At 45.6% G+C, this 16,164-nt stretch overlaps 1 protein-coding gene across 2 annotated transcripts in view; it reads right to left on the bottom strand.

Moving 5' to 3' along the window:
* AIFM3 (apoptosis inducing factor, mitochondria associated 3) overlaps positions 1–16,164 on the bottom strand; it is a 45,191-nt gene that overhangs the window by 18,975 nt on the left and 10,052 nt on the right. For both annotated transcript variants that reach the window (XM_026043672.1, XM_026043673.1), the window contains exons 2-9: positions 15,797–16,010; positions 11,142–11,251; positions 9,024–9,133; positions 8,464–8,508; positions 7,209–7,305; positions 4,573–4,685; positions 2,494–2,580; positions 615–706 (exon numbers count right to left, since the gene is read on the bottom strand). In XM_026043672.1, coding sequence (XP_025899457.1) covers positions 615–706; positions 2,494–2,580; positions 4,573–4,685; positions 7,209–7,305; positions 8,464–8,508; positions 9,024–9,133; positions 11,142–11,251; positions 15,797–16,010 — 868 coding nt within the window. The remainder of the gene's footprint in view (positions 1–614; positions 707–2,493; positions 2,581–4,572; positions 4,686–7,208; positions 7,306–8,463; positions 8,509–9,023; positions 9,134–11,141; positions 11,252–15,796; positions 16,011–16,164) is intronic.

Below are 16,164 nucleotides of genomic sequence, written 5' to 3'. Positions count from 1 at the left end.
GATATCTTAATTATGGAGGTTTTTGTTATAAGAAAATATACTCAAGGTTCTGGGCATCAATTTTCCTCTCCCCATATTCTAAACAGGCTTTGAGGGCACATCCATCATTCCTCCTTGCATTCTGAAAGGTCTCAGTGGGAATTTTCCTTGGGTCCTTTTCAGAGTCCCTAGCCAGTCCCTAGGGGAAACAGCATTAGGGAGCTTGCTAGCTAATTATTCTACTTTGGGGATTTATTTCTATCACTTTCTTGAGGATCAGGGAAGACATAAACCCCAACTGCTCCCGTAGGCAATTTTTGTTAACACTATTTTGACCTTCACACCGATCATGAAACCTTCCAGACTCAGCCAGCCCCTTGTGCTGGTTACCTCCTTTCTGGGTGACTCTTGGATGATGCAAAGGATTTTCAGCCTTGGCTGAGCAAATATATCCAGCACAGCCATGCAGACATATCCAYAAAGTCCTTGCTTTTTCTGCAAAGATTCTTGCAAAAAAAAGGTTCCTGCTCCAGAATCAGTCACTAGGTTTGATCCCTCATCCCCAGGCACAAGCTCTTTGCTTTCTAAGATCAAACAGTTTCTCAGGATCTTTAAAAGGTTTTCTTGTAGCTTACGTGTTTCCGGTGGCTATCAGCAGTTTGTTATACTCCATCTTAAATCCATCCTTGAACACTGCTGTCTTGTTCTTGATATCCACAGCTGCAACCTGAAATCATTTCTGAATAATGTTAAGGGTGGAAATCTGAGATGTGTATTGTGATACCGAACACTGAGCCAGAAGTTGACCACTTCCATGGGCACTGTAGGTATGACAGGGCCCACCTCAGAGCACTCCAAGTTCCTCCTCTTGGCTTCTATACCCTGGCTYGCTAATCAGGGAAATGCATGCAAATACTTCATTTTTATTTTCTAATTTGAATTGCTTTCTTATTAATGAAAATCAGGGGGTAATTAGCATCTTCTAAAGCCTGGAAASTCTGTCCCTCTGCCTGCATTGCAAATGGGCACACTGAGAGTCACACTCCCTAAGCCATCATTCCTCCTTCTTGCCCATGGAGACTTCCTTTCCTACGGCACCCAAATGTCCCAAATCAGGAGGGACACATGCCAATGATCAGCCTCATGCCTCCTACCACACATGCTGCTCTGTTCCCACTCATTTACTTTTTATGGTAAGGACAAGGACAAACCTGTCATCTGCCCTCCTGTCAACATTTCTCTCGAGGCACCCAGAATGACACACCTTGGCCAGCTGTGGGGCAGGTGCTCAWGGTGCCCCTCTTTCAGGCTAGTTCCAGACCTTCTAAGCAAGCCTTCCTCCTCCTACTCTGCCTCTCCCTGACATCAGGTTGACAAAGCCAAGTGTTTACAAAGGACGAGGACTGACTGTTCTTGAAGTGAAAACTGGTGTTTTCCCTGACTGGTGTTGCAAGAACGTGTCCATCTCCTGGCACATCTGCCCTCGTGGTGGCAGCTACAATGATGAGATGCTGATTCCAAYTGGCTATGGACCCAAGAAAGTCTCATCAGGACATGGCAGGACTTTGTGCAACGGCAGCCTCCRTCTGACAGGACACTTGCATTTAAGTCCATCCAGGAGTAGGGCTGCTTCCTGCAGCAGGACAACTCAACATTTGAGGCAGCTATTCAAGTAAGTAGGGCATGAACTTTGATTGCACTTTGCCACAAGCTGAATCCCTAGGGCTGAGCAGAGACGATGGGACATCTCAGAGGGTCCCACAGCCAAACTCTGCTTTAGARCTGAGGAGTACAAGGCTTATCAGGCATACTGCAAAACACTGACAGATCTTTGCCTTGAACAGCATGGAGTGACCAACAGGAATTGCTGACTTGACTGCCAGGTGGGAACTGAAATGTGAGCTTTCTGTGGCACTATCTGTACCTTTTATCTCCTTTTACCTCCTTGCATCACCCCTGCAAAGTGGGATTGAAGCAGCAGGAGACACTCTCTGTGTATCTGCCTTGCACACCACTATTAACAATAGCAATATGAGCCCAAAACAGACACAACACATTGGGTTCATCTAACTCATCTTTAGGGGCCACRAATTTTTGAAGAACTCCTAGTATAAGGAAAATAATAGGAAGAGGTGTTTGAACACAGTTATCTGGATAAGAGGCGAGCTGGTCAAGCCAAACCCACACGCGAACACTCAGTGAATGGCAGGTGAGAAGTCACCATCACAGCGGAGTTTACATAGGATGTTCTTCCTGCCAACRTCCAATTGTGTTTGTGGTTTTGAACTACCTTAAGCAACATAAGCTCCTTAGCATAAGTGAGAAGAGGAACTCAGGGAGGCATATAACATTTCCACAACAGCAATCAGTACACCGAGAACATGGGCAGCTGCTACATTTTCCAAACACCACGTCTTTCTGTGTTAGAACTTGCAAAACATTCTGCAGGCACGGCAACACACAGTCTGCAGGCACACTGTGAAGGTTGTCCCATAGGAATGCTGCTCTCCTTACCTGCATTTCAGTCAAGACTTCRATGTCATACGTGCAGAAGAACTCTTTAGGGCGCAGGGCAATCTGCTCCGGGTGGGAATCCATCGACTGCAGAAAAAGCAGTTTGCCCATGAACAGGTGAAAAGGAGAGTGGTGAAATGCATGTTACCAACACATGCTAGCAATAGCCTTGAAATCAGTCCGAGCAGCAGCTGTTAAGAGATTTGCTTTATAGAGACTAGAATCAAAGCTGATTGAAATAAAAGTCCTCACGAACCACTGGGTCCAGCTGCTTTTCTGATAACTCAGTGCAGCAGTGGCACTGACCAGCTAAAGCAGAGTGAGTGCTACTGAATAACTGTAGCACTCATATATAGATATATAKAGAGAAGCAACATTTCACAGGGCTTTCAGCAGGATCATCTACCCACCCAGAYATGAGATTTGGGGTGGTCCATGAAAGACCAGAGCTGCAGGTATCAAGGGTTTCACCATGTGGCCCCAACTTCCCTTGGAACCAGGGGCTGAAGTGCTAGYTCCTTATCCCTGGAGATGGCTCGGTCAGGGACTAGGGGAGTGGGAGGCACAACAGTGCATGCACTTCATGTAACTTCAGATAACACTGAAGAGGGCAGTCTCTTAGGTCCTGAGGCAGATTTTAGTKGGTGCAAGATTACAGAGGTTTTACTGCAAATTCCTTCAACACCCAATGTTTAGCAAGAGAGGAACTTTCAACCCTTTGGAGCGGTGGTTCCCGTGCTGGTGTGCAGCAAGGGCAGAACACAGCAATACACAACTCATACGAGTTTCACTGCATTCCACTGCTCCAGCAACAGCAGCAAAGAAGTCGGCGTGCTGGGGAGCAGGTCATGGTCCAAAGGGCTGGAGGAGGAACACAGTCCTGAGGGACCTTGGRATGAACTGACAGCAGATGTTCAGCAAGGCAGAGGAAGGGCAATGCTGCAAGACGAGAAGTCCACTGGCTGCAGTTTTATGCATTCCCCTTTTCCTGACCCTTTCTAGGGTTAGTCCCGCTCACAACAGAATTAAGAAAAATATACTCTTTTTTTCTATTCTAGAAATACCTACAATTTTTTTAAGTAGACTTTACACACCTTCCAGAAGCAACTGCAGCCTGAGGTATTTAGTGAGGGGTTTAACAAGTTATTTACTTGTTGTGTGAGATGTTTTTACTGTTTAAGAGAGTTTCAGAGAGTTGCCTGGCTGGGACCATGACTGCAGCCTTCTCAGGGCTCACCTGCACAACTTTGGTGAACCCTCAATTCTGATTGATTCTGCTGTTCTTCACCTCAAGCATATCTCAATGGCTTGAATGCTTTCAAAAAGCCATGTGCATATTTGCATTCCTTTGACAGTCCCTTTGCCTTGGGGCTTGAAGCAGAGTTAAATGCTCTAGTTGTAGAGTACTGGTCYACAGAGAAGCATCCCTGCCTTAAGGGGGAATACCCACACTACCTCTTCTTATGTTACCTCTACACTTCAAAACCAAATGCTGCTGTTCAACATGAGTTACTGTCTGATATCGGGTCAGGTCCAGAAGGCAGTAATGAAAATGGTATTAGAAGATCATTCTGTCTCTGCAAATTGGCACACAAAAAGGGATGTATGCTGGAGAAACCCATATAATGCAATCAAGATATGATGATAATCAATAGYGTGAACACTTGGAGCAACACTGGACAGCAAGAACCATACTCTAATAAAAACTCGGCTAGACAATACTTTTCTTTTTGCTTAMGAAACCAAGTTTTACAAGCCCCATTACACTGCCCTAGAATTGTTTTTTCTAGAAACATAAGAGAAGTCAACTCATCCATCCAGGCATGAGATGTCTGAGCTAGCTGATATTGGACCTTGCAAAATGTCCTTGTTTCTGTCCTCGGTGAGCTCTTCGTTAAGAATTTGTACAATTCCTCTCTGGAGCTTCATCTTTCAGTCACTAACAGAACATTCAAGGGAAAAGAGGTGGAATGAATGAAGAAGAAGAAACATGTTGGTCCAACGAATAATGGCTGCATAAGGTCCTAGGTCAAATTTTAAAAATCAGGAGGAAAGTGACACACTCAAGGTGCTACCAACCTTGCTGAGCTTCGGTCTGTCGTAGGGCAAGTGTCTGTCCATCGTGCACATTACAATCCTGTCCGAGAAACCCTCCTGGCGCAAGGTCTCTGCACAGACTAATCCAGCAGCACCTAGGAGAAGACCAGTGTATGTTGTATTTGACAGACAAAAATACTTAAGTGCCAAGAACAACAATCCTGACACAGTTGGGTGACAGGAAGTGAAAAATGTCATTCTGGGTCTGAAACAGAGCTTGATAGCTTAGAAAAATATAAGATACGGAACTGCACCTGCAGAGGACTAGAGTCAGCAGGTTTGGTGGACCTTTGTCCTGTACGTCCATGGGTCTGAATCCTTTGTCCCTTATATCTAGCATCCCACAGAGAGGCTGATTCAAAAATCACTGCTTCTGTAAGTTCTGACCTTTCTTTATGGTGCTTCCTAAGTCAGTGGCACATGGCTGCTTCTAAAGAAGGGACGCAGCCCTTGAGACTGTATMTCCATGTTCAAGGCAGGAGAGGAATCCTCTGTCCATGCAAATGTTACATTAATCATCTATGGGACTTCTTCAGTAGATGCTCAAACTATTACATTACTCTTGCTTGAAAAGAGTCATTCACCTATAGCCTTTTCCTCTGCACCTTAGCAGTCCTTGTCCCTCAGCTTGAACATAAAGCCACATCTCTACAATGTGGCAGAACCAAGACACCAAACAAAACGGTCCCTAGTTCTTCCAGTATTTTTTTTTCCAGAATCATTTGTTGACCAAGTCCCTGATGAGCCAAATACCAGAGCACAAACTTCTCCAACAGCCTCAGTGGCAAAGGGCAAGCAGGTGACTCTTGATAGCTTCCCTTTTACATATTTTACTATCACTAAAATGGGCCCAGACCTTCCACCACAGCCTTCATGCAGGCTGTGCTGATCACACACTTTCCTACAGAAGATTTTGTATGCAATTGCTTGCCAGTGGAAGAGAGGTTGTCATTAAACACAGCAAAAAAGGTGAGATGCGAGCCTGATCTCTAACACTGCTCTATGAAGGAGAGGTGTGAAACAGAGGTGTGAAGGTGCCATTCAACTAAGTGGCTACCTGAGAGGTTGCCATCCCATCTGCAACCAAGCAGCCTGATGTGGCACAGCCTTTCTTACCTGGCCAAACAGATGAGATATAAAGGGCCAAGTTAGTCTCTTTTCAGCCTACAAAGCCTTGTTCAACATCAAAGATTTAAAGAGCCACAGTTCTGGTAATACCAACAAAGAGAAGATGAAGTTGGACACTCTCTCCCGTTTTGGTTTGTCAACAACTTGCTCCTACTGCTGAAATCAAGGAATGGTGAGAGAAGAGAAAACGGGCTGTTTGTCTTGTGCATTTGCCTGGAGAACAGACTGAGCAGGGACTTACTCTGAACTGATTTCAGTATTGAATCACTAATGAACCCCTCTTGCCCATTCAAATTTTTGACAGTAAAGACCTCATCCGAATCCAAGTGGATTTTGACACAGATAATGGAAGGGGACATTTCTGAATCAAGTACTGCAGTGATGYAATTGATAGCTTTTGATGGCAAYTGATAGCAACCTACACCAGCGAGCTGTTGTTTGCAYTCAGCTCTTCTGGGCATGGTCACAGCTCCCTCTGTTCTCATCACTTCTTCCTCACGCACCCAGGTTTGAAATCTGCTTTCATGGTGTGACCAGAATTAAATACTGCTCTTTCAAAGAGCTGAAAATTTAGCTGTTCAAGCTTGAGAAAACTCTTTCAGTTACTGTTAACATTATCTTTTGGGTAACTTTGCTTAAGATTCTGATGGCTGCTCTCATTTAGCCACCTCTCCCTGCCACGAAAGGCTCAGCAATCTCAGAAATATTTCCACTATTAACAACTTCTCATTGCTTTGCATAGTACTTGTTAAATGCAAACTCCAGAGCTGATATAAGCACAATATCGGTTGTACAAGCTCTCAGTAGGGGAGAAGGACAGAGATCCTCCAAGGAATACAGCAGACAGACGCTCCCAAAGCCTAGTCCTCCAGCTTCGTAAACTTGGATTGCACTGAAGTGGTGAAAGAAGAAGTTTTATTAACGGTGCATTGGGACAGTGTAACTGCAATTTCAAAAGCAGCTGGAAGAAGGGCTAGACAAAAAGAAGGCCTGGCAACTGTGCTAYTCCTTTCAGGGATTTGTTGTTTACKGGGAAGATGGAAGAAGTRATCTTGAGATAAGCAGCCTGAAGTGAGAGCTTTGGAGTAGACAGCTGTGATGGGATTAGAGAGGTGTTCAGGCTCCAAAAGGCAAACCCTGTTCACATTCACATTTGAGAGGGATTTAAATGCAGCAATTGGAGAMATCGGGGGGTGAGTCATGTATCTAGAGAGTGTGTAGATAGAACAGTTAACTGCACCCATCATGAAGGGCTCTGCCAAGGAAGTACAAAGCTCCATAGGCCAGSAGCACAGGGACATCTTCAAAGGTCTATCAGTGTCCAGGTAAAAAAGCCCCAGGAATTTGCCCTGGTCTCATCTTTTGCTTAAGCCAGGCCAGGATGGGAGAAAGTGAATGGCACGCAGATACCAGGACAGACACCACGTTCTCTGCACAACCTCGGTGAGAGAGGGACACACACTGGTCTTTCAGCACACACCACCCAATACCTGCACCGATGATCAGCACATTGGTACTGCTCAGGTTATAGTTGCTCAAGGAGATGCACTTCGCCATCATCTTTGTCCTCCTCTGTGTCTGAAGAGCCTGTGCCATGATCAGTGAGAACAGTCATTATCCATTCACAACTTTCTTCTGTAGCGAGGTAGGAATGGGGACGACTACCAGTGCTGGTATAAAAGAGCTTGGGTAGAAAAGAACAACCAAATCCTTGCTGCCCAAGGAGATCTCCATGCTCAGTCAAATATTTTTTTCATGACTCAGTGTCCTATCCCCTTCCTCAGCACAAAAGAAAACTAAATCCACTGTCTTCTGCAAATTCATCCAGGGACAAAGCACTGGGAAAGAACACAAGAAAAGCAGCACAGGTATGTCACTGTGCAGTTCTCCAATCAACGGGGAAAATGAAAGTGCAGAAGTCCCATCAGGAACTTTATTTATCCTTCACCTGAGCAGAGCTGGTATATCTTTGATATTCAAAGAAGCGTATGTAAGGCAAAATTATGGACTCATCCAGCATACCTCATCCCACTATTCACCAGTATCAACTGGGACAGAAGWGCAAGTGCAAGACACATCTCTGGATCTAACCCCATAGCTGATGTTGTGCATCAGATTAGGCCATAGGTTTAAGCTGATAGATTTACACACACGTAAATGAAAATGTAAATCAGAACTAGACTCTTTATATAAAGGGAGATGAGGACACTGGCCTGACTGCACTTCATTCTGGATCACCTGTCACCACCCCAGTTTCCTTTAGAGCACACAGAGCTGTAGTGTGTGCTCAGGAGGGGTAGAGATGACCTCTGTCACCTCTRGTCTGCACCCAGCAGACCTGGCCCAAAGGCTGGTGAGAGAGGCTTGTTTCCATGGGCTAATTAAGCTAGAAGTTGCTACAGGCTCAAGGGAAGATAGGACAAGTTCATGGAAGAATTCTCCACTAAAACTTCCCGAACTCACAAATACCACCAACAGCTCAGGCGCTGCAGAGCGACAGTGTTTGGAGGCTAGGAGGGGAAAGAACATCACATGTGACCACCCTGTTCTCTTGCCTCAGTATGAGCTTTTGGTCGTTGTCTAGACAATATACTGGGCTAGGTGGAYGTTAGGTTTGCCCATTTTGGATGTTCTCACATCCTTCTGTTTAGTACCCCTGCTAAAGGGTCCAGCGTCCCCCAGCATGCACCCAGAAAAACTCACAGGCCTTGTGTTTGGGAAACCCGTGGCAGCTCTGACTCTCACCTGCTTGCTTGCTCGGATATACACCTTCTCCTTCTCAATCTTGACCTGAGGGCGACAGAACAGCAGCAGCTTGTAGGACAGTGAGTATCTCTGGTCTGAGGAGCATTAGTTTTCCTTCTGTGCAAAAACTATTGGAAAGAACAGTGGTCTTGCCAGTTCAGCCACACCACATGCCTTGTGGGAGAGCTCGAGAGGCCATCACAAGACTCACTTCAGCTCAAGACTCTGGCATATTTCCACCAATGCAATGTTGTTCAATAGGGGAGGATACAGCTTGCTTTACCAAATATCTATCTCAGGCTCACTGCTGATTACTCATCATCTCTRTATTTCTACATAAGAAACCTCCTAGACAGAACTTCAACTCTCAGCTTCCAAGGAACTGCCTGATGCCCACGGATGGACACAGGCAGAAAGGCAATGGAAGCTGCAGGGATGGGCGATACACTCACCACTTGCCATCTCACCATGTGCTTAGGAAATGTTTGCTCCACACCTTCACAGCTTGTTCACACCAAGACAAACAGACATTCTCTTTGCTGCAAGAAAGAAACCCTCACCTGGAATCTGGGTAAGCTGTCCAAGCCAGGAAAGTCCTCTATATCACCAGTGGTGATGTTGAAGCAAGCCCCATGCCAGGGACAGCGGACTCTTCCTTTGGACAAAACCCCTGCATGAAATATGGTAGAGCAGAGTTAGCACCTCCCTGTAGCTGCCGCCTCCTCTCCCTAGACTCTCCTGACACCTATCTGCAACGATCTGGCCACCCCATGGGAGGCAGAGATGCGGTCTCTCTCCTGCTGGCTCAGTGCTGGAGTGCTCCTAGGCTTATTCCCAATCTGAGTAGAGTTGTTKATGTAGCCTGACCACTCAAAGGATGGTCCCCTGTACTACTCCACCTCAGGAGCAATGGTATCACCCTGAGCTAACAGCTGCCTCAGTTAAAGCATAAATTAACTAGTGCCAGCATATTCCAGAACAGATCCTGACCTAGCAGAGTCTGGACCCACTAAGCAAGCAGAGGTCGTGTCTGAATGTTTGCCTCATTGTAAATGTCTCCAAGTGTTTGCTCAGAGGCTGCTACTTTGGACTTTGGAATTTGTGCCGGAAAGTTCTCCCAGGCAGAGTGACCTGCTACAATGCTGCCATGCTGGGTATGTCCCAAGTTTGCACCTTCATTTCTTGAGGTACAACATTGCCAAACCTCTTCATTCAACACACCTGGGGATGCAGCAAAGCCCCTATACTTATTTTTACAGCATTTCCTGGACTGCCCAGGAAAGATTCCTGCATAAGTGGCACTATTTCAGGGATCGATCTGCAGGATTCAGGCAGGCGGGTAGGTTCTTATCTTTTTTTGCCCCAGGAAAAGCTGTGTGGGGATCCTCTATCCTTGCCATCTGGCTGCTACCCCCAGTCAGAGATGTCTAACCAAGCTTGCGAGTAAGACAATTTAAATGCAGTCTTCCTGCTAGGAGGGCTGTGCAAGGAGGGGATCCCGAAGGATGCACTGGTCTGGAAAGTGGTCCTTTGGACCATACTCAGTAGGGATATGATAAATCACAGAAACACCTTCTGAAAAGCTGAGGCAATTGTCCTGTCATTCTTCTCCAGGGAAGGCTACTTTCTGTTTCACAGCAGCCTTTTCTCTATCTCAGATCTTGATTGTAAGAGACAGCTTGGCCAGCCTGGACATGCTCTGGACCTGTCTGAATGCCACCTAGAGCTGTCAACACCACTAGTTCTTGCTTTACACAGATGAGAAACTCTTCAATCAGCAGATCGGATTCCCAAAGAGCAAGCTCCTCAGACCAGCAAGCACCTGCACCCCTTGTTAAGTGAAGAGCTTCTCTGCTAAAGACCATCCCTTCAGCAAAGCACCACAGTTTTAGTGAGGTGATTGTCATGCACATAGCCAGGTTGACACCACCTGCTCCTGTTCCTCTGGGTTTTGGCTAGTAGTCTATTTGGCTTGAAGCCCATGAAGGCCATGGAAAAGTGCCACAATGCATATTCCTAAGCGACAAGGTGSTAAACCACTATATACCATCCCACTCTGATCAGTAAACCAGAGACATTTCTCTTTGTTACTGAAAATATCTCATCAATGCAAAGGGCTTCYTCCTTCCTCTGTGACCAGGATTTCATGCACAGTGGATTGTGGGTTTGTGTTCAAGACTGAACAGCCTGAAAAACTATAAAACCCAGAAGGTGATTCTTTTTCCTTTTTTAACAATTTTTTAACTTCCGTGGAAGAGAATCAATAAGGAAAAAAACATGTAAATCCTCACAAATAACAGCTTTTCTTGGAGACAATCTGCTGGGGTGGTTTCACACTCCTTGTGTTTCACACAAGGTTCCACTCCCACTTGAAGAAACAAATGGGAGCCAACTTCAATTATACCAGTGCAGTCCGTCTCTTCAAAGTTACTCAAGGAAACTTCAGCCCTGCTATTGAGGAGTGACAAATCGGTGTCATAAGCAAACCAACCTTGAGGCAAAATGCTTTCAGGAAGCCTCTGCACTGTCAGCTTTATGAATATGTGTTTCCCTCACCAAGAAGATGCCCGCCCAAAGCTGGTCCATGCCCTGGCAGCTCAGCTGGATGAATATAGGGTTGTCTTTTGCAGACATTTTGATTCCTGTTCTTCATCTCATACCAAGTGACACAGACTGACCTTTCACCAGTGGAGCCCCATAGTGAGGACATTTGTGCCCCATTGCATAGAATTCACCATTCTCCTTTATCAGCAGAGCCTTCCCACAGCCCAGGTCCACCTCTCGCATTCTGCAGAGAAAGAGCAAGGAAAAGTGAATTCATTCATTCCTGTTAAGTAATGAAAAGTAATCATTCCTGTTACATAACCAATTCTGAAAGTCCATCAGGGCTGCTTCCAACCTAGGCTTGATCCAAAGCTGGCTTACTAGAGTGACAGCTTCTCCACCTTACGGGCAGTATGTTTTTTTCCCCTCAGCACTCTCCTAAGAGGTAGCTCCAGGGCCCCTGAGTAGGGGTTGGTAGCTGGTTAGGAAGTGCCTGCTGGGTTCCTATAGGAGCTAGAAACSAAACTGTTTTTAGGGTGGTATTACATCTCTTCGTGGTGCAGGAGATGGGCTGCAGTAGCTCAGCAAATCCTTATCACACCTCTGTTCACCAAGCCATCATTTCTGAAATCAGAACATCGGGTAGTGCCCTGGAGAGGCATCTCAGGCTCCTTCCCACACTTAGGGTATGTCAGAGCCTTCCTCTTGCTATTTGCTGTCCACYGGCAAAGCCTGGGCTGCCCCTCCAACACACAGGAGGAGGTGCCAAGTTAAAAGGTCACGACTAAGCATGAGGCTGCTGAAATCTCAGTGCTTTACASACTCATGCTCTTTTAAATAAAGGTGACCCTGGTTCTGATCACGTCACGGTGTCCACAAAGGATGTCACATTTTTTTCTGTTAAAAATCTCAGGACAGCAAATACCTATACTTGACCCCATGGATAACACTGCAATTTTTGCTCTTTAAAGCTCACAAAATAACCTCCTTTTGTTGGCCCTTACTTGGCATTACAGCTATTCTTTCCATGCAGAGCCACACTTGCATTCACGTGAACTTCAGCACCACAGTTCTCCAGTACACAGTCAAGTGCTCTTTGAAAGCCTGCAACTATTTCTAATGATGCCCTAAATGAATCATCTGGACCTAAGTGTGATTAGCACAGCAGGAATCCTTTAAACACAAAATTTGCTATTTTCAGACCTTCTGAGCCACCCTCCCACACAAACACACTCGAGGGTATTCACCCGACTTTCTCTACAAGCCAAACCACGCTGAAGCTCTTGTCATCACAGCCCTGGCCAAAAGTGTGACTTTGTCATTCTATCTACAAGGACAGAAAAAGCTGCTACAGCATCTCCACCTCTCAAATTACTGATTAATAATGTAATAAAATGGCCCTTTCAAAAATCCTTTCTACCTCATACGGCTTGAGTGAGACAGTAGGARTTGATCTGTAAATCACCATTGGAGGACACCATTCAAAATAAAACAAATTCTGATCAAATTCCAAGAAACTTTTGGTTCCTTCCTCTCATCTTAGTTTACCTCAGATGATGGTAGCAGTTGATGATGCCTGGAATAGACCGTTTTCATTTTCACTTGGGTCCTAACCAAACAGCCTGGTTGTCCTTCAGTGGGGCCCAGCTGTGCCCCCTCACTGTCCTCGCTTCAGRCTGGCTGGCCATACACTTTGTGCAGCTAGAACAAGTATTTTTATTTGCAAGTCTTTCCAAGCCCTACAGACCATACACAGAAATGTTTTGGAGTAGGTTGTAGACAAATAACAAATTTAAACAAAGAATCTCTCATATCTGAAGTGCCCCTAACGAGGATACCTAATGAGGCAGTTTAACTCCCCAGTGAAATGTATGCCTTCAAACTGCATCAGCAGATCATTTCCTGGAGGCTGCCCATTGCTCTCCTCTCCATAGGTAGAGAGTTGGATGGAGAAGGCTCTGGTGCACCAGGACTCTGTTGCATGTTCCCGCTCCTTCTCCTGCCCTGCAGCTGTGTATTTCTGCTGGGGGGGTTCTGAAGATTTCTAATCATAGGAGCAGTGCAGGCAACCCAAGAATTGTTAGGTGAGACRGACTTTGCTGAGATATTTACTCCAGCTCTCTGCTCTCTCACTACTTCCATCAGCCCCACATTCCAACGTGTCCTATTCTCACCTCCTTTTCTCCCCATGAAGCTACTCCCTTTGCAACCACGAGCCCACAACACCCCATGCAACCTGCCTACCAGTGCAATCTCCACGGCTGTGCAAGGTGCTCAGCCTCTTCCCAATGTGGTTATCAGAAGCTATTTCCCTAGGGCAGAGTCTCTCAGCCAACAGTCAAGGAATGCAGAGGGGAGACAAGGGGTGTCCCTCCTCTTGCAAGGAAATGGACATGGAGCTGCATGGATCTGCTTTTCCCTGGGTAGACAGAGGTGTCCTCTCTTTAACCCAGAGAATTTTGTCCCAGGAAAGTCTGATGTTTATCCTGACTATTCCCACAGCACTAAGTGGATCGTCAGCACAGCAGGCCTAGCGTATATGATTTACTGTAGACATCTCTGGTGACACACAAAGAAATTTGTGCTCAGGAAACCTTTTGGACGTGCACAAGCCATGAATGCTCTACACAAATGCTAGGTCTCAAGGTTTCAGATGAAGTGGACTCACCTTGTTTGTGCAACAGAGCAAGTTTATTTCTGTTTGGCTAACATGGTGACTTGTTACCTGCCTCCAGGCTACAGAGGCACCTCTCTCCACTGTCTCCCTCAGTAACTCGAAGGTGAAACCAGCGGTCACCTGGCCACCTGGATCATCCAAACCTTCCTTGAACAAGTCTTCAAGGATGCACCTGCTTTACCTACATGAATGATCCCACAACAGTGAAGGCAAACTCTTAAATTCCTCGCTGCCTCAAGCCAAGACAACAGCACAGTTCACCAGACTTACCCTCAGGAGCAATTCTTTTTCAAGCAAATTGCTCTGGCACCTCTATGCCCAAGCAATGCAGCTCTGCTCTCTCCCTGTGCAGGATACTTGGCACCTAGACATCCTTCAGTCAGCACAATGTGAATAAACCACTACAAGTCCTACTGCATTCCTCAGCTGTGCAGTATTTCAAATAAAACCCGTGGTTCTTGTTAAATGACARCCATAGTCTTACAGAAAGATAAGGGAAAGAATTTACAACTTATTTAAGGAACTGCATGATCTGAGAGTCAAAAACAAGACCTGGCACCGTGAAAGCAATAGAAAGCAAGACACCTCAYGACATGCTAATTCTGACAGTGAGTGAGACAGCAATTTATACTGAATGTTCCCAGTTGARCTATTTACTCACTTGAGAAGCCATCCTGCTGTCCTGCTGCAGTCTCCACTTGGGAAGCACTAGCTAAAACTCAGCTCTAACCTGGGAAAGACCTCTGTGAACGAGGCGAGGAAACACTAAGCTTTCTTTGTACACCTGGTGCTCCTCCTCTCTGGCCCACTGCTTACACAAGCCACAGAATCTTCTCACCRTTACCTCTCGTTTGGACGAGATTGAATCTATTAGAAAAAGAGCCAAACCCAATTTAGAATTGCTGACTGATGGAAAATCCCCTGTAGCACTTGGTAAGTTCTTCAGTGGTTAACTGCATGTGAGTCCCTTTGCCAGACTGGCTCAAGCTGCTAGCTCGTGCTTTAGCTTTTGCCTGCTATAGGAGATGCTTTCTGTAGGTATATTCTTACATATTACAGTCAAATCACTTTTCATCTTCTCTCTGAGCACCAGTGTAGACGAGGCTGTTTTAATCTACTATATTGTATACTTTACAGTGCWCTAATAACTCAATGTATTTATCTAAGCCCTAGTTTTCCAACACACTTGTACAGAAGCAACAAAGCCGAATACACCCTTTTAGTAACCAGGACCAAACACAAGGTCAGCAGAACCTGCACCTAAGAAAACTTGCTGTGATGACAGGAGCCATTTGGCTCCATCCTGTCACTGGAAACTGAGTACAGCAGATTAACCTTCAGGACTTGCATTATGCAATTACTATTTCCCAAGACAGTCTCCCCCTTTTTTTTGCTTCATTCCAGCTATGAGGCAGCCCTAGTGCCTGTCCTCATCCTGAGGTTGTGTTCCCCTACCTTCGTATCACCGCTCACATGAGCAGTTCATAGAGGGCTACCCATAATTTCCCCACCACTGTCCTACATCCACTATGTTTTCCTTGCAGTTCAGATCATAACTGACTCCTGACCTCAACCTCTCACCCAGACCCTGTCGGTCACCAGCGCAAGCTGGATCACCAAAACTTCCCCATGGGCTGCAGAAGAGATTGCACAAAGTCTGTTAAAAACAAAATATGTTTAACTAGAAAAACAAGCTCAGAATGACTTGCATTGCTGTACCTGATTTATTCCAACAGCTTGATGAATGGTTGTTCTGCTTGTGGTGTTTTGTAAAGATACTAAGTCTAGAACGCTAAATATAAAACCAATCAACAGGATTGTCTACAGCAAACTAGACAGACACTGCTGGGAAGGAATGCTACAGACCATGCGGGCTTTCTAAGTAGAGCCCCATGGCAGACAGAGCAGTCTGCAAAATAATGGTAGGCATTCTGGTATAAAACAGAAGCTGTCACTCACCTGTTATGATATTTTATTAATATGAGGGRAAAAAAAAATCCTAAATTAAACTACCATTATCAGAAGATGTAAGGAACAAGATAATGGGTTCAGTTTGGGTTTTAAGGCCTCCAGAGTTTTTACAGGTTTCTGGTAAAGATTTTAGGCACTTACTGTCCATTCTCTAGGTCCTTCACATGGCACACAGAGGCCTCCACCACATCCTTGGGATTGTGGTAGGGATTGCTGGCAATGGGATGTTCCTCAAGATGATAATGCCGGGCAGTCCCATTGACTTTGTAAACAAGTGGGCTGGCTTTCCCATTGGGTGACATCTCTTCCTTGCTTCTCTCCTTCTCAGGTATCACAACTTCTATTTTCACTTCAACTGCAGGAACAAACAGAAATCTTCATTAAAATGGAGCAGGAGGCTTTGCTGTCATTCTGCCTCTCCTGGCTTCCTTGAAGTTCTAAAGGGGATGACACATGCCAGGAGAATTGACGTTTTTGTTGGCTTGCTTGGGAATTTAATCTCAAGCTTG

This window comes from Nothoprocta perdicaria, unplaced genomic scaffold (assembly GCF_003342845.1).
Source record: "Nothoprocta perdicaria isolate Ctin4 unplaced genomic scaffold, notPer1 scaffold_334, whole genome shotgun sequence".
Lineage (NCBI taxonomy): Eukaryota > Metazoa > Chordata > Aves > Tinamiformes > Tinamidae > Nothoprocta > Nothoprocta perdicaria.
Note: the sequence above shows the minus strand (reverse complement) of the source record. Positions and strands in the feature narration are given on the sequence as shown.